The sequence below is a fragment of the Monodelphis domestica genome, chromosome 4 (genome assembly GCF_027887165.1).
Source record: "Monodelphis domestica isolate mMonDom1 chromosome 4, mMonDom1.pri, whole genome shotgun sequence".
In the NCBI taxonomy this organism is placed as follows: domain Eukaryota; kingdom Metazoa; phylum Chordata; class Mammalia; order Didelphimorphia; family Didelphidae; genus Monodelphis; species Monodelphis domestica.
In genome coordinates this window covers 47,319,313-47,341,154 of record NC_077230.1, presented here as the reverse complement: position 1 = coordinate 47,341,154, position 21,842 = coordinate 47,319,313, and the positions used below count along the sequence as shown (strand labels likewise).

Genomic DNA, 21,842 nt, shown 5'->3' with positions numbered 1-21,842 from the left:
ATTAGCAGTGCAAGATCTTAGACATGTGAGGTAATGGGAAGGAATGCATAGAAAGGATAGACTTGGTAAAGAAAGGGACTAACTTCCTCAGAGAAAGGAATAAAGGAAGAGAGTGGGTGAAGATGGAAAGAAACAAGGAAGAAAGGAGATAAGGAGTATCATAATATAGGGATTTGATTTTCTCAGTAAAGTAGGAGACAAAGATATCTCCTGAGAGGGAGGGGAAAGATTTGGAATAATTATTGAAGGGAATAATATAGAGTCAAGAAAGAATAAAAATTTCATTTTTCTTTCTATGTAGTAGTGAGGGTCCAGCTTAATTTAAATAAAATTAATTAGGACCCAGTTGTCATAGCAGTATGAAATCCTCAGATTATTGGGAGTAAGAAAGATGGTTAGAATTATCCAGGGTTGAAGTCTAGCAGGACATTAATGGCAATATGACAATAGAGAAGGGGAATAAAGGCAGAAGACAATATATAGTTGAAATGGTTAATTCTCCACAGTTCCTTCAATTTTCCTAGTTGCCTCAGCATCCTATTTATTTTCCTCTAAATATGGTCTGACCAATGATGGGTAGAGCACAAACAATACTTCCTTTGGTTTGAACAGTCTGGTACAGTGGAGAAAGCAATTCATTTTGGTGCCAGAGGACCCAAACTTGAATTTTGGATCCACTATGAAACACCTATATTACTATGAGTGGGTTGTTTAACCTCTCTGAGACTCAGTTTCTTTATTTGTAAAATGAGAAATGTTGAACAAGATGACTTCTAGAGTTCCCCTGATCTTACCTACTTAAAGCCTATTTTCCACTAACTACCAAATATCCCACTGGAGAAATGTCCAAACCTTTTAATGTGTCCTCTAGATTGGCTACTCCATTAATAAATTTCATTTTACTCAAACCTTTTCTCATTTCTTCCATCTTCCTGACTCCATGATATTATCAGTTCTTGTGTCCCCCTTTCCAATATTAGTAACACTTTCTCTCATGTCTCTTAAGTTACTGGTAATGGTGGAAGTGTGAATATTCCTTGTTCTCCATTGTAATTTTCAGACTCTCTTTCTAACACTTTTACTAAGTAATCTCTCCTCCACTGAGGTTCACACTATCCAAATTTATCACCAAATTCAGACACAGATGGTTGTTATTTAATGACAACATTCAGTTCTTCTCCCACCACCTATGCCCCTCCTCCAAAGATTCTCCTCACTTCGAAATTATTTCAAGCCTGGTTAACAGTCTTGCTCTCCTCCCCATTTCCTGATGATCCTCAAATTTCTTAATCCCCAAGTTCCTCAATCTATTCAATTCCCATTACCTACTCCTCCACTCTACCTTTGGCAGGAGGCACTTGCTACATAAAATGACATACAGTGATTGATAGATGTCTTCCATGGGTTTACTTAACCTATCAGACTTCTCAATATAATTCAATTCTCTAAATTGAAATTAAACATTTATTAGGCATCTACTGTGTGAAGGACACTGAAAACTGATACTTGTCTAAGACAAAAGAATCACAGAATTTTTAAATAATGCAAAAGTGATGGGGTAGATTAAGGAGAAAGAAGACAAGCAAAAGCAGGGCTAAGAATGACCAAATAAGGAAAGTAGAAATCATCAAAAAGGAAAGATTTTAGGTGAAAAAAAGTAGAGGCCTTTTTTTTTTACCCCCTCCCCCCCTTTCATGTTTAAACAGACAATTTGGATGATTGGGCAAAGATTTGGGCTGATTCTCTTCTCACCCTAAAACTGTTCACTTATCCCTATTCAGACCAAGGCACCATAGGATCAGGAAAAGTCAAATGGAACCATTACCTGCTGCCAACCTATAAATGGATTTTGCTTCATATATAGCTACTATATTCCTTTAAAGTCTCCTTTGGATCCATTATGTTGTATGTGTAGTAATAATACTATGCATTGTACTTTCTGGAGCAGTTACAATAATAATGCCAGAGTCCCACAGAAATAAGATTTAAAAATGTTATGTAGTTACTGTGAATATGCAGTAAACACTTTGCCAAAGTGAATAACAGTCCTTTATCATTTTAAAGGAAAGAGAAAATACCAAATGGGGTTAATTCACATTAGGGACTAATGGCCTGCAAACCTTCATGTTTGAAAGCACATACAAAAAGCACTGATGAGAGCTACTTTTTGCCTTTTAAAAACTAAATCTCTTTCAAATAATTTAAAATGTGTTTTTCTAAGACAAGTTGCCATGTTTCAAACTAAAACTAAAACAACAATCCATTAACATGACCTTTGTTAAGGAAATGTTGCCAAGGTGCTCAGAGTATAGAAATTCTACAGCAAATACTACACATGCCAACAGTTACAACGTGTTTTGTTGAGGAAGACTGATAATAGTTATGAAATGGTTCTTGGTAACATAACTGTAGAGACTGTCATTTTTCACATGAACTACTATGCCAGTGCCCATTGGTGGTGTCCTGCTCATGGACTAAATTGAATAAATGCATATTTTTCTTGGAAACCTCAGTATTAAAAATTCAGCATGACAATTTCTCTATGTAACAACTTAAAAATGGAAAAATAAGTTTTACACATGTTACACTTTAATTTGTGTTTCGTTCTGAGGTGAACTGTTTTAGCAGCATCTTCTTCTGAGAACTGTAACTTGTACTGAGCTGGGAAAAGAAAAAAGACTTCTACTTTTCTTTTTTTTTTTAAAACCCTTACCTTCCGTCTTGGAGTCAATACTGTGTATTGGCTCCAAGGCAGAAGAGTGGTAAGGGCTAGGCAATGGGGGTCAAGTGACTTGCCCAGGGTCACACAACTGGGAAGTGTCTGAGGCCAGATTTGAACCTAGGACCTCCCGTCCCTAGAGGTCTAGAGGCCTAGCTCTCAACACACTGAGCTACCCAGCTGCCCCCAAGACTTCTACTTTTCAAGCAGTGTTCTCAGTTGAGTCAACTGCAAATAGAGGCTATGGAGAGTATAACCAAGTAACAGAAGTATTCTAAGTGGTGTAAAGTTAAAAAAAATTAAGAAGGAGAATGATTACTGTGAAGCCAAACAAAGCTGGGTCTAAAAGAAATGATTTGGAGAAAGAAGAATATTTTGGGCAGGGAGGATGCATAAATCAAATCATGTTAATTAAATGCTCAAGATCCTCCAAAATATTGTCCCACTCTAAAACAAGTTATAATATATACAAAACAGGGGCAAAGCAGTACTTATGTGGTAGAGATTTCCAACTAACCAAAACCCCACCCACCACCACCACCATCAAATAGTTTTAAAATGTGGAATTTACTTTTTGATTCTCTAAATTTAAAGGTACCTTACTCCTTTTTACATTATCTTTAACTAAAGAATTCATGGCATTGCAAAAGCTCCACAAGGCAATTTGGTTTCCTGAATACATCCAGCTATATGGAATTGACTATCTCACAAGGCAGTACATTCCAGCTTTAGACAGCTTAAATCAGGAAAATTTCCCTTATATTAAACTATAATCTACCTCAATCAAATCAATATGGATGTATTAAATGTTTACTGTGTGCCTGACACAGTGCTGGTTCAAAATTTAAAACAAAACAAAAATGAAATTGTTCCTGTCCTCAAGGAATTTATATTCTATAGCATGAGACACGTATATAGAAATATAAAGTAGATACAAATCAGTCAATTTAGGGGAGGGGATGGTACCAGCAGTTCGTAGGAATCAGGAAATGATTCATAAAAGCTAGGTGTGCTTTTTAAGGTGACAAAAAACTGGAATATAAAGGGGTGTCCCTTGACTGAAGAATGGCTGAACAAATTGTGGCGTATGATGGTAATGGAATACTATTGTGGTATAAGGAATGATGAACTGCTTGATTTCTATAAGAACTGGAAAGAACTCCATGAGCCTCAGTTCAGTCCATGAACATCAGCAGAGTGAAATGAGCAGAACCAGAATACTGTACACAAAAACTGAAACACTGTGGGATGATCAAATGTGATCCACTTTGCTACTAATAATAGCAATGCAATGATCCAGGACAATCCTGAGAGAATAATGAGAAAGAATGCTACCCACATTGAGAGATAATAGTGGAAGTAGAAATGCAGAAGAAAAACATATGATTTATCACTTGTTTATATGGGTAAGGATGTGGGGGTTAGGTTTTAAAAGATTACTCTATTATAAAAAAGAATAATATGGAAATAGGTCACGAGTGATAATACATGTATAACCCAGTGGAATTGCTTGTCAGCTCTTGAAGCAGGGAGGGAGGAACATGAGTCATGGAACCATGGGGAAAATTTAAAAAAAAATCAATCAATCAATTAATTAATGAAAGAAAATTAAAAAAAAAAGAGGTAGCAAGGATTATAAAAGGCAGAAGTGAGGAAGGTACACATACCAGGCAAAATGTCAAGCAAGGAACAGGAAGGTCAATTTGGGTGGACCACCATGGAGTTGAGTATAAAAGAATAACATAGCCTGTAAAGTTGAAATCAGGTTGTGAAGGACTATAAATGACAAACAATCTGAATATGGCCCTAGAGGTAATGGGTAGCTGTTGAGATTTATTTAGTAACATGATCAAATCTGTAGCGGTGTGGAGGATGCATCAGAATGGTAAGAGAACTGAGGAAGAAAGAACCATTAAGATATTGTGTAAGCAGTTAGGCAAGGAGAGATGAAGTCCTGAATCAAAGTGGTGGCCATGATTAGAAAAAATGGGTCAGATGTTAGAGATATTATAGAGAGAGCACTATGGATCACTCTTCACTCTGATAGGAATAGTCAAATGGAAAGAACAGATTGGGGGGGGTGGGGGGGGCGGGCAGGACATGCTTTTCTTCCCACCATGGGTCCCCTTTATCCCTTGCTCTAAATTGTTTGAGGATGTCTAGCTAGCATTCCGGAAAGGCTGAGTGAGAAGAGCAATATAGTTGTTCACACCACTTAGATAAGGTGGTAGTCACCATCTTAGGAAGATGGAATGCCACCAAGCCTCCTTACACTGAGACCTGCCACTGTCTTACAATCTTCTGGGGCTTACGATGGGCCCTGCCATTATGCTGTTCAGGCCCCTGGGTACTGTCATCTCACCTGCTGACTCTTGGACCATAGGGCTTTGGCAGTAAATTCTTTTTATATAAGCCATATCCCTCATTAGAATATGGGATCATTGAGAGCAAGGACTATCTTTTTTATTTAACCCTTAGTGCTTAACATATAGAAAGTACTTACAAAATGCAATCTCATTTATTTATATGTGGGATAAGGGAGAATTCAGAGTTGAGGATGACTTTGAGGCTACAAATCTCAGTGACTGAAAGGTTGGTGGTACCCTCAAGTGGAAATAGAGGGGTTTGGAAGAAAGGTGATAATGTGGGAACAGATTCTCTCTTGGACATGTTGAGTTTGAGAAGTGTATGGCATAGCTAGTTAAAACATCCAATAGATAGTTGATGTTGGACTTAACTAAGGAAATGGATACGGTCTAGATGTTTAGATGTAGGAGTCATCTGCATAGAGATGATAATCAAACCCAAAGGAACTGAAGAGGTCCAAGAAAAGGGAGCGGGGATGGGGAGGAAGAAGGCCCATGAGAAAGCCCTTGGACATATTCAAAGTTAGGAATGGACTAAAGATGACCTAGAAAAGTAGACCAAGAAAGAAATGTCAGATAAATGGGAAAACCAAGATAAAGCACTTTAATAAAAACCTAGAGGAGAGACAATACAAAAAGAGAGGGTAATCAACACTGTCAAATGGTGCTGAAGAACAAAGAAAGACAAGCACAGAAAAAGGGCCACTAGATATGGCAATTAAGAGATCAGGAGGAATGCTGGAGAGCAGTTTAAGCTGAATGATGAGATAGAAAACATGACTTCAAAGGGCTGAGAAGTCAGAGGAGAAGAAGTGAGAATGAGAGCAGATAACTTTCTAGGAGTGTTGGTGAAAAGAGAAATACAGAGGAACAGAGCATGAGGGAATGGGAGGATCAAGTGAGATTTTTTTTAAGGTTGGGATGACCTGAGTATATTTGTAGGTGTAAGATTAAAATTAATATCCAATAACTCCAAGTATTATATTTTATAATATTTATTAATAATCACATGAAGTAAAAGAAATAAAAGACAAAAAGTAAAAACCTGAGTAAAGGGAAGTTTTCCCAGAGGTGTCTGTGAGAAAAAGAGTAAGAGGGGTGGGGTCCCAGAAACTTTATCTCCAAAAAAGTAAGGACATAACATGAGAACGAAAGTGGGATGCTGGGAACTGGAGTTCTGGGGAGCAGATTCTAATTATACATAGACTCCCTATCATTTTCATCAGCTAGGTGTAGGTCCACTCTAAGGAGCAACTCAGAAAAAATGTTATGTGTCTTCCACATGTTATTCCTTTATATATTTAAAGCATGTAAAGTCAGGGATTTAAAATGTTAATTTGCTATGTATACATTAATTCTAAACATATTTATAGAGGACTTACTCTAGCTTAGGTACTTCAGGAGATAGAAAGATGAATAAGGAACAGTGTCCTGCTGTGAGGGTAGACTAGATTTAGAAATACAATTTATAAACATACCAAACATTGAAGCGTACTATTTTGTGTGCATACTAAACATATGAACTAGAGAAATTCTTCTGAGAGGAAACACAGCACTTAAGCACCACTCTCAGTGTTCTTAGTATTTTCTCAGGCGTATAGGAAGAAAATGAGTCCTGAAAAACAGCATAAGGTGAGGAAGGAAAACAGAGGAGTTAAGAAGAAAACAAAAGGCATATGTGAAGATGGTTAGCATTTGTAGAATGCCCTGAAAGCAGAATGAAAAAGCACATATCAACTAATTCAAGTGTTATCACTGGTGAAAATTCAGCAAGAAAAAGAGTAATTTGGATAGCTGAAAAATGAATGCCGAGTGTTTCCTGCTGACTTCAAGAAATAAAGCAAAAGTACTGGGAATATTTGATGGTATGATTTCTTGTGTTAAGAATATTAGCTTAGTTGTCCTCTTTCACTTTTGTTTCTTTAGGAGAGTCATTTAAAAAAATAATCAATGGTAAGAAAGCTATCCATTTCCGGTATTACGTTTATTAGAAATGTTATATATACAAGCTATATGTGTATATGTTTCTAATAAAAATAGCACTATTAAACATATTTAGCACACATTATATATAGCATTTATTATTTATGTTTCTAAATCTAAATATTCCATGAGACATATGTGTATATATGTTCCATAAACACACACACACACATACACACACAGTTTCTAATAAATATAGTACCTAACATATTTCTTGGCACATATTAAGAATGGAAACAGATACCTTTCGTACCATCGATTATTTTTGAAATGGCTATATAATATACTAAATAATATACTAAATATCTTAATATACAGATACATATATACGCATATACCTACACCCACACCTGCAAGCTAATTAGCAAACTGTAGTTATAGTATAGTTCATAGATGTTTGAGAAATGGTTTGTTATACATGTTAAAAGCATACAGTTCTACCAATTTTTAAAGAACCATACTGAAGATACTTTTATTCTTTGAAAATGGAGAAACATGCAAATGGCTATTTCAATTCCAATAAATAATGCATGAAAAAACTTCAATATAATCCAAGGAAAGGATGATGATCCCTAATAATTCTTATTTTTTTTTAATGTCTTTAAATATGTATAGGAAAAAAATCAATGTTAATTGATTCATCAGCATGTGACAGATTCTGAAAACAATGGCCACAGCCAAATAATAGAAAACAAATAGCATATGTAATGTAACTGGAAAAGAAAACATCTCAGTTTTTTTGGCTATTCTTTAGGGACACAGATATCAGAAGATCATAGGATTATAGACTTGGAGCTAGGAGGAACCCTAGAAGGCTATCATTTTCAAACCTTTATTTTGTAGATGAGGAAACTGAGGAACGAATAACTGACTTGTCCAGAGTCACACAGCTAATGAGTTGGTCATTGTAGTGTATTTGAACACTTCAAGAATATGAGGCTTTAGTGGGCTAGGTGACACTGACCCATATCCCAACTCTTCCAATGCTGTCTTCTTTCTTTGATGAAGCCAAAAGGTTCATCACCTTATGGCCAATCTTCTGATGAGCAGGTTCTCTGAGCTTAGCTAGGTTGGGCTACAGACAACAGACACATACATACAATCTGTGGCAGGGAACTGGGTTTTTTTTTTTTTTGATATGGTAGAGCCCTTTTCAGAATTTGTTGGTACAGCCTTTGAAAAAGCACAATCTTCAAGCCACAGTGAAGTGGTAGAAGACTAGCAAAGGCATAATATCAATGACATTTCTAAATTCAGAGGACAACTATAATACACAAAATATGTGGACAAATGCTTCATTTTCCTATTATTTTATATTAATTTCTTTGTACTTTCTCTGAAGTTCCTATGGATGTCAGGATGCTTTTAAAAATCATCTTTTAAATTTGGTTAAGTGACTTATCAAAGGTAATAGTGTCAATAACATGTCAACAGTAGAACTTAAACTCAGGTCTTCTTAACTTCAAGCTCAATTCTTTAATTACCAAAAATTTCAAGATGTCAATAAAATGTTATACAATCACATAATAAATCTCCCTTACAAATTACAGGACAGCTGGTCACAGTGGATGAGTGCCTGGTCTGAAGTCAGGAAGACTCATCTTATTGAGTTCAAATAATCTTAGGAAACAATGTCCTTCAAGCACATAAAGTCCTTGAAAAATCATTAGTGAATGATTAAAGGACAGATAGGGATTTTACTTTTACTGTTAAAGAATCAACTAGGAGAGGAAAAAAGGACATCACTAAAGCATTAACATACTTTGATTTTTACAATCGAGGAAGTTATATAACTTGAAAATGCCCTAACCACATAGACTAAACTGACTCTTATAATGTGACCATTGTGAAGACCAATGTGAAGATGCCCAATCCTCTGAATTTCCAAAGACATAAATAATGAATGAAATATCAATAATGCAAGGATCCAGGACAACTTCAAGGGACTCATGATGAAAAAGGGTATTCATTGCTAAAGAAGAAACTGATGGATCCTAATGCAGATTGAAGGCTACCATTCTTCACTTTATTTCCTCCATGAATTTTTCTCTAGTATAAGAAATGTTCTTCTTTCACAACATGATGAACATAGAAATAAGTATTACATGGTAACAAAAGTACCAACCTATATCATATTATCTTCTGTCTTGGGAAGGGGGTAGGGAAGGAAGAGAGAAAACATGGACTGTAAAATGGTTGTCAAAAATTGTATTGACATGTAAAAAAAAATTAAAAAAGAAAAAAAAAACCTAGGGAAAAAATGAATGAAGGTTTGATTTCTCTTAGCGCAAACTGCTAAGTAAAAGAAGAGTTGGCATTATTTCCTTATTAATGTTTTCTCCCTTTTTTCACTCTCATTATTTCCTTACTGGCAAGAGTTAGGTTTTTAGCCTGGCTTTTGAGCTGGCATAAAAGAACCTTGAGTGAACAAGAATGATCCAGGGCTAGGCATTTTATACATTTTTATCAAGGTTTGAAAACTGCATCTGGGCTGATAGGATTATAGACTTGGAGATCATTGAGTTCAACCACATCATTTTACATATGAGAATACTGAGGCTCTAATGGGTAAGATAACTTCTTTTCATTACAGAAACAGTATTTGCACCCATGTCCCCTGAGTGTGAATAAGGAACTCATTCTACCCTATGAGACAGGCTCAGATTGAACAACAAAACAAGGCATGGGATCTTTGCTTATAACACATGCAACTCACTACAAAATAAACAGCTAAATGCCATGAAGGAGTAGTATTTTCCAGTATTACAGATACATGCATTTGTAAAAAGCACTATTAAAAAGTCTCTTATTGCGATCCTTCCTATCCCAATAAATGTAGTCTAGGAAGCTGCCCAATTCTAGCCCTACCTTAGGCAAAGGAACATTTAAAAATGGGAGACGGCAGCTTGCAAAATGCTAATAAATGAAGAAAGCAGAACACTATACTAGCCAAAATATTTAAAAAACCATTTAAAATCTACTACATTTATGTTTCAACATGATGTCCATGTTCCAATACTATCATCAGTTATAATATACCTGACATCCAGGAATTGAAATCTGCCAAATAAATGGTATTTTACAATGTGTACAAAGTAATCCACTGCACAGATGAAAAAATAAAACTGCCCATGGTTTAATTTATTAACAGGGAGTAGGTCAGATTAGGGCTCTCAACATTTTAGAAAATCACAAACAATCATTCATTCTTAATATTCAACTACCATACAGTGTGTGAACAAAGGCATGATCTCTGCCTCTAATGAGGTTTAAAGTCTTACACCTCAAAAGACTTCTTTAAAAAAAATTCAAACAATGAAATGTAGAGCAACACCAGAAATTTAACCTAACCATACGTATGTCAACTTCTGTGTAAAGAGGAAGTTTCCTCTAGCTCTAACACCAAACAACAAAACAATGAATTGAAATTCAGGGTCAAACAAAACAAACACACTGTAGGTAACTAATGAGAAAAATGGGCAATGGAAAAGTTGTCAATGTGATTTTAAGGTAGGAGGGGGAAAAGCCATACACTTGACATGACATTTTGAAATACTTTAAGTTATATAACAAAGCTTAAAAAAAAAAATTAAATCCCACAGGGCTGGTGACTCTTCTGTAAGGTAAGGCCCTTAGCAGCGTGCTGTGGGCAGTCTTTTGAGCATTTGAGATGTGGTACATATATATTCTTATAGAATGTCGAAACTGCAACCCACCCCTCTCTTTCAAAATGAACCCAAGCTTTTAGTGAACAGCACAGACACACTCCATGTCTATTCTTTTGTGATAATTTCTAGTTTTCTTAGGCCCAATGAGTACAGAGCTTATGCTTATTTTATTACAGAAAATAGCATTTTAAAAAGTCTTTTTTATACTTTTCCTCCCCCTAAGCCCTGCTTCAATAAAAATCAATGGGAGCCATGTAGTGGGGGCCAAAGATGGGGATTCCTATGCTGCCACCTCTACATACAGGGGATCCCTGTGTTCATACAGGCCCTCACTGCCTGCTTCTTAGACAGCAGTGTGATGCTGGTTTGAACAGTGTGACAGAGTAGGTCTGGCCTTTATGATGCAAATTTCCACTTTAAACTCAAAGGTAATTACAGTATTTTAACGTACCTTTCTCATGATCGGTAATAAGTTTCTCCTGTGCAGAGTCCAAATCAAACATGTACCGATAAAAGCACAGCTGGGTATACAGAGACTTGTCGGAATACTGCAATAGAACAGAATATAAATGAATACTACTATTTGGGGAAAAAAAGAGATCTCGCCTAATAGGGTATATTCCCTAATATCAACTTCTATATTAAACCCTATAAGAAAAGGGGGGAGGGGATTCATACTAATGGTTCTCTGCCCTCATATAACATACATACCTTTCATAATTCAGAGTAAATCCTGCCACTTCGATCACAGATTACTACTTGCGAAGCTGCAGACTGATTACCCCTGCTGTCAAAAAACTGATTTTATCAAATTGCAAATTCCTATGCACCCTTGACAATTTGCACTGTTAATTGGGAAAAGTGGCATGCTTTCTAACAGGGGCCCAGTCCAGGCAACTAGGAAGTTAAACCATTTATAAAAACTGTTTAACATGTGCTACTGTTAGTATAATTTCATGTGTCAAAAACATGAGTTTGCCTTCTTGGGAACTGTTTCATTGGTGAAAATTTCAGGATCATAGAACAAATGTAGGTAACAGTCTACCAATCATAAATGTACACTTTCCCCCCCTCACTAATTGTGAACTGCCAAGTCAAGGATCAATGTCATCCACTCTCCATCTAAAAAGTTTCAGTAATTCATGCTATATGACTGTAAGAAAATCTTGCTCCACAAAGATTAAAGGAGAAGATTCCAGATAGATTCATTAATTTATTCACTGATCATTGAAATTCCTGAGATTACTTAAAGCCACTGTGTACTCACACACCTAAAGACTTGTTTGTACCCACACACGTATATAAAGAAAAATCACCCACCACATACTGAATTCAAATAAAATATGAGCAGCATGTTATGACAAACACTACGAGGCATTTTACCTTAGGATTACCATCCTAATAATCTGTATGTACTCTCTTCTTTCTTTCCTTCCTTTCTTTCTCTAATAGAAGTAAACTCTCATGGTGACAGGCATTGAGCTGTGTCCAAGATCTCACCCTGACATACTTTTATTTCTTTTCAATGCAACAGAACCCATTACATGTATCACAAACAGAATCTGAGAAATTCCAAAGATAAAACAAAGATGTTTTATGCTCTATTATGCACCAATAGGTGCTAATTTAGATTATATATAACATTACTAGGAACCTGATGAAAACCATGATTTTAATTACTTGTGACTTGTACAGCTACAAAAGATATCTCTGGGTAGCAACAAAGTCAAGCTAGCCTTAATGGTAGCTAAGCTCCTTGAGGGCAGGGGTTGTTTTCGCCTTACTTTGTAACTCTAGTGCTCAGCGCTATATCAGGCATATAGTAGGCATATTACGTGCTTAATAAATGCTTGCTGATAATTTAAACTGATTTGGACAAGAATCCTTGTTGGCTTATGTATTTAGCCATCTGAACTGGCAAGAGAAGTAACCCAAATCTAATTTCTAATAATACTCATTTCCTTTCCTGCCTCCTCTTGTGTGAAACTTGTTACTAAATCCAGTAGATGTTAAACTTCTCTGGATATTGCAAACTATGCTATAAATATTAGGTTGTACAAGTAAATCCATACGAAGCTATTCATCAGCTAAGGCTATTGTCTTTTCATGTGTATTCCTAACACTGGGCTCTTTTTCTTCACCTGAACCTATTTTTAAAAAAGTAGACACCTAGAAGCCTATTTTATTTCTTGGTAGCTATTCTACGATATGCATCATCATTATACTATTATACCCCAGTTATTTTTAGCAGATCCTGATTACTGCTTCCTGGGGGAAAAAAAAAGGAGGACGACAGCGATTAAGTTATTTGTTTAGTTTTTTAGATTCAGCAGTAATTGCTGGTACACATCTCCCTGACTGCACACATGCAGCAGGTTGAATAGAACACTGAAATTACCTCCTTCATAATAGTTTGTTTTGATAATGTATTGTGTGTCGAGATGATGAGAAACAGTTGCTGTCAATTTGATTAGCCATTATATTTTTATGTTAATTGCCATTATTGGGTCCATTCTGTTTAGTGTCACCATAGAAGCCATACAATGTTAGCATAAATAACAAATTGGAGTAAATTAGGAAGATATATTTTTGCCAATTCATTTTAATTGCCCCTCAGTCCTTCCGCTGGTTAACGCAGCTGTTGACCCATAATAAGCGCTGGGTCAATATAGCTGCTTGTCAATTCAGAAATGCAAAGTGCTGTGTTGCTAGTAATGGATATACAACCACCTTTGCCAGCCAACTGAAGCAAACGAGTGACAACCCACATGAAGGAATAAAGCGTCAGCTATGGAGTTTAGTGACCTGATATTAGTAGACAGGCTAATTGAAAGTCACTGCCTAAATGGATAAGGAAAATAGAAAAAAAGTAATTTAAAAAAAGAAGTTATATATTTAAAAAATATATACCAACACCTCTTGCCCTTTTGCTTCCTGCCATATTTTGCAATTAGCAAACTGGTTGAAAACAAAAGGCCTTATTAGATTTTCAATGTCAAATACAATTAAATGGGTCTAAAGAACACATGAAACTGAGAAAAATGTACCTTAAATTGAAATGAACTACAAGAACAGCATTTACTTTTGTTTTCTTGATTTTGTACCATTAATTTGCGATCACTTCTAGGACTTTTTTTTTTCCTTTTTGATCTTCATGATCTTTTCTCTTTTGGCTTTGATGATAAATTCTTCTAATCAAGAAAACCTGACACCCTCCAGTCTTCTGTGAGATCTTCAGCTAGGGTTTTTTTTCCCCCACTTAAATGCTCATTTTGACTGCACAAGATTGGATGGAAAATACTTCAAGAAAATAAGATGATATTTTAACATTTCTCTCTCTCTCTCTTAGCTTTCACTTATTGGTTTAAAATGTTCGATTTCTTACTCTTGCCTTTAAAATTGCATTCACCAAAGTGCCCAGGCTTCTTTCAGTATCCCTTTACAACTTGAACATCATGTACCAAAGCAACTGATTGTGATTTAGAAAGGACAAGGCTGAGTTATAACAGCTATTGTATAAGTATGGTCTGCATTCAAGATTGTTACCCACAGCTTTAACAGGGGAATAAGAATAACTCCCCCAAAATAAAATTAAAGAAGCAATAAACCTCAGGGAGAAAATGAGGGGCAAAAAGGTCAGGAGTAAGGGAGAAGACAAAGCTCTGTTTTAACATTTTGGCCTTTTGTTAAGGAAAAAAAGAATGTTTTAATAATATTTAAGTTAAAAGCACCTTTTGAACTGCCTTGTTCCTTTAGAACCAATGTAACTTCATTATCTCTTCCAGTCCAACTATTTCATGGAAAGGACAGTCCCTACATTCCATGTTTATTAATTTCTCAGACATTATTTTTGGAATTCTGATGAAGTACTATCTTTATGCCTTTTTTTAAAAGCCTTATTTTTTTCCATCTTAGAACACTGTGTATTTGTTCCAAAGCGGAAGAGTGGCAAGGGCAAGGCAATGGGAGTTAAGTGACTTGCCCAGGTTCACAGAGTTTGAAAGAATCTGAGTCTAGATCTGTATCCAGGACCTCCCAGCTCCAGGCCTGGCTCTCAATCCACTGAGCTACGTAGCTGCCATCTATCTTTATACTTTTAAATCAGTGGCAGTAATAAAATAGTTTGTGTGCATGCAAGGTTTTGTTGTTCAAAACTCATAAGAGGCACTGTTGTTTCCATCTAACCTACTTTAAGAATTGAGATCACATCACAACATTTTGGATTTTTTGCATAAGTGATTATATGAAAGTATTTCATTATTAGAAAAAATTTCCAGCTTCTCTTTAACACCTCTCATTCTCACATAAGAAATAAGGAGTTAGTCAGGAATTCTGGTTGAAGGCATGAAGAGAGGCAGCATGGTAATGATGGCAATCCAGGGAATGGAAAGCAGAAAACTGCACAGGATTAGTTTTTCTACCTTCCTTAGACAAAGATATTCTAACCACAAACTAAAGCATGTAAAGTGCTTTGTAGGTCATAACAGGAGCTTTTATCACTATTGTAAAGTGCTGATTGTATGAAATTAATGAGTAAACTACCCAAATGTAGGTCAACCACAGCCAATTTCTAATTCCTAATTGTCTTTCCTCTTTGCCACTTGTTTAGTATATGAGCTGTCTCCTCCTTCTTGTAAAGTGTAAATGAAATTTTTTGAACCATGTGAAAAAGATAGAAAGATAAAAGTTAAAGGATAATAGAAAAATAAAAGTTCTGAAAAGACATAAAGTAGTCACAAAGGCCATTCTTTTTGGTTTATCCTGATTTGTCATTATCAGCAGAAAAATAAAGAGATGGTCCCAATTAAGGACCCAATTCCTTCATGAATTTGATGCCAGTAAAAACCATCTTTCTAGATTAATTAGACAAGAACTATATAATTCAGAGTTTCAGTGGATAGAATGCTCCATATTCAATGGAAATGAACATAAATGTATAAATAATTGAATGGTTCTACATTACCCAAGAATAAAAAGTCCAAACGCCTTAATATATAACAAAGAAGAATCTCCAAAACCTGGCCCTCTTTTTCCATCTGTATCCCTTAAGGAGATAGTCTGGTCAATGTTCCTTGAGAACTTAATATGTTTTTAACATTAGGAGCCCTTCTTCATTTCTATCCTTCTTCCCTGTCCTCATCCCTTAAGGCCTATATGTTTTCTCATTTTCTTTAGAAAGCTTGGAAAACTCACAGGAATCTCTCCCTCTTATGGAACCACACCATAGTACCACTCATTCAGTGCTTATCGTAATTGGTGTCCTAAAAGACTTTGTGCAATTTAAAGCTAGTTTAGGACACTAGCTACAAATTGAACTAAAGCTTTTGGGACACGCTGTAGTTCTTTATGAAATCTTTCTCATTACTATATTTTGGGTGAACAAATCTTATCTCCTCAATTGGATTGCGATTCTTTGAAAGTAATCATATGAACTGGGGGAAGGGGAAGAGTATCCTCATACTGCTAGTCACATAGTAGATGTTCAACAAGTATGAGTTTAAATTTTCCCTTCCCCAATAATACCACTATTTTTTGAAGAATTAAAGAAATGTAAGATAATCCTAAACTATTTTTTATTCTCTTAAGGTAGTTTAAATAATTTAATGCTTTCACTGTATATCAGTTATTAATTTTATCTACTCAATTCTGAGTCAACTCTATACATCTTTTTTCTTCCTTCCCTTTATTCAATTTAATGTCTCCTCCCCCTTTTAATCTCATTGCCTCCCCATATTCAACCCTCTCCCCCCCCCCCCCCATCGAATGAGGGTAGTGAAGGAGAAGGTTGGAGAAAGAAATACTAGTTTGCCAACTCCACTGTATTTCTTTGTAAAGGAAATTATTTCCATATGCTTTGGAAATAACTTATTTGGATTACTTCAATTAGTTCTAATACAAAACAGTGGCACCACTTCATTAATCAGCCGCTTGTAAGGGTTACTTTCCCAAGAAGTCTTTTTGGTAATTTGATTAGAAAGAATGGTGGCACGCATTATCATCTTATTCAGTATGTCCATCAAGTAGACAATTTAGTGTAAGTTCTTGGTTACTATGTTTAAAAAAAGGAGGGGGGGGACCCTCCACAGCGATTTCTTATCCTAGAATTGAATCTTTCATGAAAATGTATCTTCAAAGTCCTTAGAAACACACGTTGTTGAGTTAGCATCAGGAAATATTTCAGTGTTTTGAGAGGCATTTCTCCCCCCCCACAATGATGCAGTAATTAAAACCTAATTATTATCTTCATTTTAAACAAAACCTAAAGTGAATACCAATTAATAACAACATACTAATGAGCATCTGCTGTGATGAAATTGAATATGAATGTGCTGCAAATTTCGGGTAATTTATTTTTTTCGGGGAAGTGCCACTGGTCGCATTCTGCTGTTAGAAGATTATATAGGATGTGCACCATTTTCTATCAAGTCATTCTGCACATGGCAATTTCCATCTTAGGAAAGGGGGTTGAGCTCAATATTGCAGATGTTTAAGTATCTAAATGCTGCCCATAAAGGGCTCACTAGAATTAAGGATTGTTATAGGCCTGTCTCTTCAATTTACTGTTCTTCTAATATCACAAATTTCCTATTTCCAATCCTATTTCTTTCTCCTCTTATCCCACCCCATCCCCAATAGGAAATGATGCCTCTCTTTGGTTTTAAGAATGTATAAACAATATGCAAAGAATTCCTTTAGTTCTTTACTTAAACACATTTATAAAAAACAACTGATTTAAATCCAAAATTTCTCTTACATTGAATTTAATCCTAAAAATTTATTTACTTTACTAGCATTTGATTACCACTTTCTGTATCAGAAAGACAAAAGATGAAAGATGAATGATGTAAGTGGTTTACTTTTATATTCTTATAAAGAAAAGGACTAAGAATTTTAAACTATTCCACTACTTACTACCACAGCTCTTAGCACATTAGATGCTTATGAACAATTACACCAATAAAGAATACTAGCAACCAGCCTTCATTCACTCTTATGCAAGGGATATCCCAATCTCTTATCTTTGGCATGCTTGCACAAATATATCCATCTTGCTGAAATGAAGCTAGTTCTCTTCCTCTTCTCCTCCCCAACCCCCATTTAATGAAAAGGCAAAAGATGACATTTAGAAAGCTTTGTCTATTTTTGGACATCTTAATAACCTGTCACCAAGAGTCTAGGATGAGAGATATCAGAAGTTATGACAATAAATAGATATGACTACTGGAAATACCATTAATGGTGAAAACTATACCATTCTACTCTAAATTTGTCTTGGTTGCTCAGGAATGTTCCATGGCATGTGATTTTCTATTGCATATTCTACACTACAAAAAGGTGGTATGCCTATATCTGATGGATACAATCAGCATTGTATTTTTTTGCCACCATGCTATCATTGAGTCCAGGTCCATATAAATGTGCCAGGAGATTTTTTCCCCCACTGATGCATTACTATAGTACACATCTTTCCAGTTTCCTGCACTTTCACCTATATTTTCCTCTCCAATTATTCTACAATATAGTGAGGCAGTTAAGCCAGGTGTTATGATGACCATTTTTTAGGAGGAAAGTATGTACCCATTTCAGGCCTGGAGGTTAGGTCCTTCCAGAATTAGAATCAGAGAAGCACTCATCAAGCTAGGGGAGTTAGAATACTCAGTGCCCTATATTGCCAAGCTTACCCTCTTCCACTCTAATTCAGTCAGCTCTTCTCCTTTGACATTCACTCAATTAAAATTTATCCTGTAGTCAAAGTTCTAGTAGCTATTGTCTACTGACCACGAAAGGCATAATCCCTTTCTTTCCACAAGAAGTCTAGTGCCAGGCTCACAGGCTTTCTCTCCTCAGCTCTTGAGGATAAGGGCCCTCGGCATCCATATACCCATGCCCTCAAACACTATAAGGTCCCAGTTCTTTTGCTTTTTTCTCCTATGATCTCCTTGTATAGCATACCTCAGCTACAGAGATGTTTATTCCCTTGATCCTGCCTTTCCTATTCATGAAATTCCTTTATCTGATCACAATTTGCTGCCATTCTACCTCTCTGCCTTGCAACCCCAAACCCTGCTCTTCATCCTCATCATGACTGCCAGTCTCTTGGCTCCCCAAACTTTTCTAGGCACCACTCAATACTGGCTACACTCTCCTACCTTTTCCATTCCAACCTATTGATGAACCAGTTCAACTACATATTCCTATTCCTTTGCTTCCTTATCCTATTCCTGATTTTGCCCTGCCAAGGATTAGCCTTCAATTATTTTTACCACATGCTACATTTGAGGTTATTCTTGAGGGGCTGAACAAAACTGGAGAAAATGAGAAAACCACATTCACTGGGGCCACTACAAATTTATGTCATGTAATTTCAACAAGGCCCTCACTGTGGCAACACAATCCTTTCACACCTCTGACTCTCACAATCCCCATGGCAGCTTCTCAAAACTCTTTCATACTTCTTCAGAGCTATTTTCTGAATCTCCCTTTCCTCTCTCCACTCACACAGCACACTTCTGGTACCATTACCTCCTTCTCCCCTGTTTCACATGGGGAGAGGTATGGCCCTTCTCCTTTGCCAAGGCAAATCCCTCTGCATACACATATTCTATCCCATCTTGTCTGGCCCCCTGGATCATCTCACTTTCAATCTCCCCCTCTATACTACAAACACTTCCACGCCTCTCCCATCCTCAACCTCCTCACTTCATCCCTCCATCCTTACTACCTATCTTCCCACATCTTCTTCCTTTTGTGGCAGAAGTCCTTGACAAAGCAGTCTCCAGTGGGTGCTGCCCTCTATTCTTTTGTGAACTGTCTGACTTCATCATTCAATAAAACTGTTCTCACTTATGATGCCAATGATTTCCTCACTCACAAATCCTCATCCTTGACTTTTCTGCAGTCACTTCTCTGATTCTCATGTCTCTGTCTGCTCCCTCAGTTTCCTTTGCTGGACTGTCATCAAGTCATAACTGTTAACTGGTGGGACACAAACCCAAGAGTCTATCCTAAGGACTCGTCTCCTCTCCTTGTGTTCCATTTCACAAGATGCTCTCATCAGCTCCTAGAAATTCAATTATTACTGGACGCAGATGAATCTGAAATCAATATATTTGATGGGAGCCTCTCTCCTAACTTCTAATCCTATGGTGCCGACTGTCTACTAGCCAATTGTCTACTAACAATGTCCTGTGCAAACTCAGCTGTCTAAAACTCAATTCATTCTCCTTCTCCCCAAACCTTTCCCTCTTTCTCACTTGTCTATTACTACCAAGGGGCACTACAATTCTCCCAGTCACCTGAACTCGAAAACTTGGGTGTCATCTTTTTTCTTCCTCCTACTCTTATACCCCAGATCCAATGACACCACCCAAGTCCTGGTGATTTTACCTTCATATCCTCTCTTGTATAGAGGCCCTTACCTCCTCTCACAATGCTCCTACTTTGGCCAATTGGGCAATAAATACTTATTAAGTACCTGCTATGTGCTAGGCACTATGCTAGAGGCTGGGGCAAGAAAGAGGCAAAAACCAGTTTTTGCCTGAAGAAGGTTATAATCTAATGGAGAGACAATAAGAAAATAAATGTGTACGAACAAGCTATATACAGGATAAACAAAAAATAATTATGGAGAAAAAGTATTAGACTGAATACAAGCCATTGTCCCCTTATACCTAACCTACTGAAATAACCTGCTGGTTGGTCTCCTTGCCTCAAGCTTCCACTGTCCCAGAACCTTCTCTATTCAACTAGCAAAGTGACATTCCTAAAGCACAGGTCTGACCATGTTACCCCTTTCCCCAACTGAATCTCCAGTGGCTCCCTATTACTTTCAGGATCAAATATAAAATTCTCTGTTTAAAGCCCATCATAACCCATCCGTCTCCTATCTTTCTAGTCTTTTTACATCTTACACACCCTCCCACCCACCACATACCCTGCTATATAGTGCCACTGGCCTCCAATGTTCCATAAAAAAAGATCTCATCAAAGAAGATACCATCTCTCAACTCTGCATTTTCACTGCCTCTCCCTGCCAATTATATGCAATGTTCTCTCTTTCCTCATCTTTGCCAATTGCTTCTTTTGAGTCACAACTAAACTCATTCTATAAGAAGTCTTTCCCAATTCTCTTAAAGCTAAGTGCCTTCCTGCTGATATCTCCAATTTATCCTGCATATAACTTGATGGTACAAAGTTGTTTGTGGATTGTATCTCTTTTACTATCCCATTAGATTGCAAGCTTCTTGAGGGCACAGAGTGTCTTAAGCCTTTCTTTGTACCATAATGCACAATGCCTGGCATACAGCAGGTGCTTAACATTTACCCAGTAGACAAAAGACACCACTTCCCCTTAGGTCATCTGGTCCAAACTCTTTGCAAATATGAATGTTTCACAACATGCTTAAATAGAAAACAACAAAATAAAAACTATGAGCCAAAAGTACTATAGCAAGACTTCATTTTCTCACATGAAAAGGATATTCTGATTTCTCTTCTTGGCATGCAATTAGGACTTTCTGGGGCAGCCTGTTCCACTTTTTGAGGGAAGGGGGGATGGAGTGTCATAGTTGGATAGTCTGTGATCTCACTTGATGAAGAATCTCTTATTTTCCACTTCAGATCAACATCAGTTCTGTACCTTGAATTCTTTTTTTAATTGAAAATTTTTATTTAATTAAGTAATTTAACACTGTCCTCCTCTCCCATATACAATGAGCAATTCCACTGGGTTTTAAATGTGTCATTGATCAAGACCTATTTCCATATGATTAATGTTTGCAGTAGGGTGATCATTTAGAATCTACATTCCCAATCATATCTGCATCAAACCATGTGATCAAGCAGTAGTTTTTCGTCTGTGTTTCTACTCCCACAGTTCTTTCTCATAAATCCCTCAGAATTGTCCTGGATCACTGCAGTGCTGCTAGTAGACAAGTCCATTACATTCAGTTGTGCCACAGTGTATCTGTCTCAGTGTACAATGTTCTCCTGGTTCTGCTCCTCTCACTCTGCATCAATTCCTGGAGGGAGGTCTTTCCAGTTCATATGGAATTCCTCCAGTTCATTATTCCTTTCAGCACAATAGTATTCCATCACCAACAGATA

The 21,842-nt window shown here is 36.6% G+C and overlaps 1 protein-coding gene across 1 annotated transcript in view; it reads right to left on the bottom strand.

Annotated features, from left to right (window-relative positions):
* The window catches only part of POLA1 (DNA polymerase alpha 1, catalytic subunit), a 345,771-nt gene that overhangs the window by 80,553 nt on the left and 243,376 nt on the right, over positions 1–21,842 (bottom strand). The window contains exon 36 of the mRNA XM_007493400.3: positions 11,188–11,284. Within this exon, the coding sequence (XP_007493462.1) occupies positions 11,188–11,284 (97 nt within the window). The remainder of the gene's footprint in view (positions 1–11,187; positions 11,285–21,842) is intronic.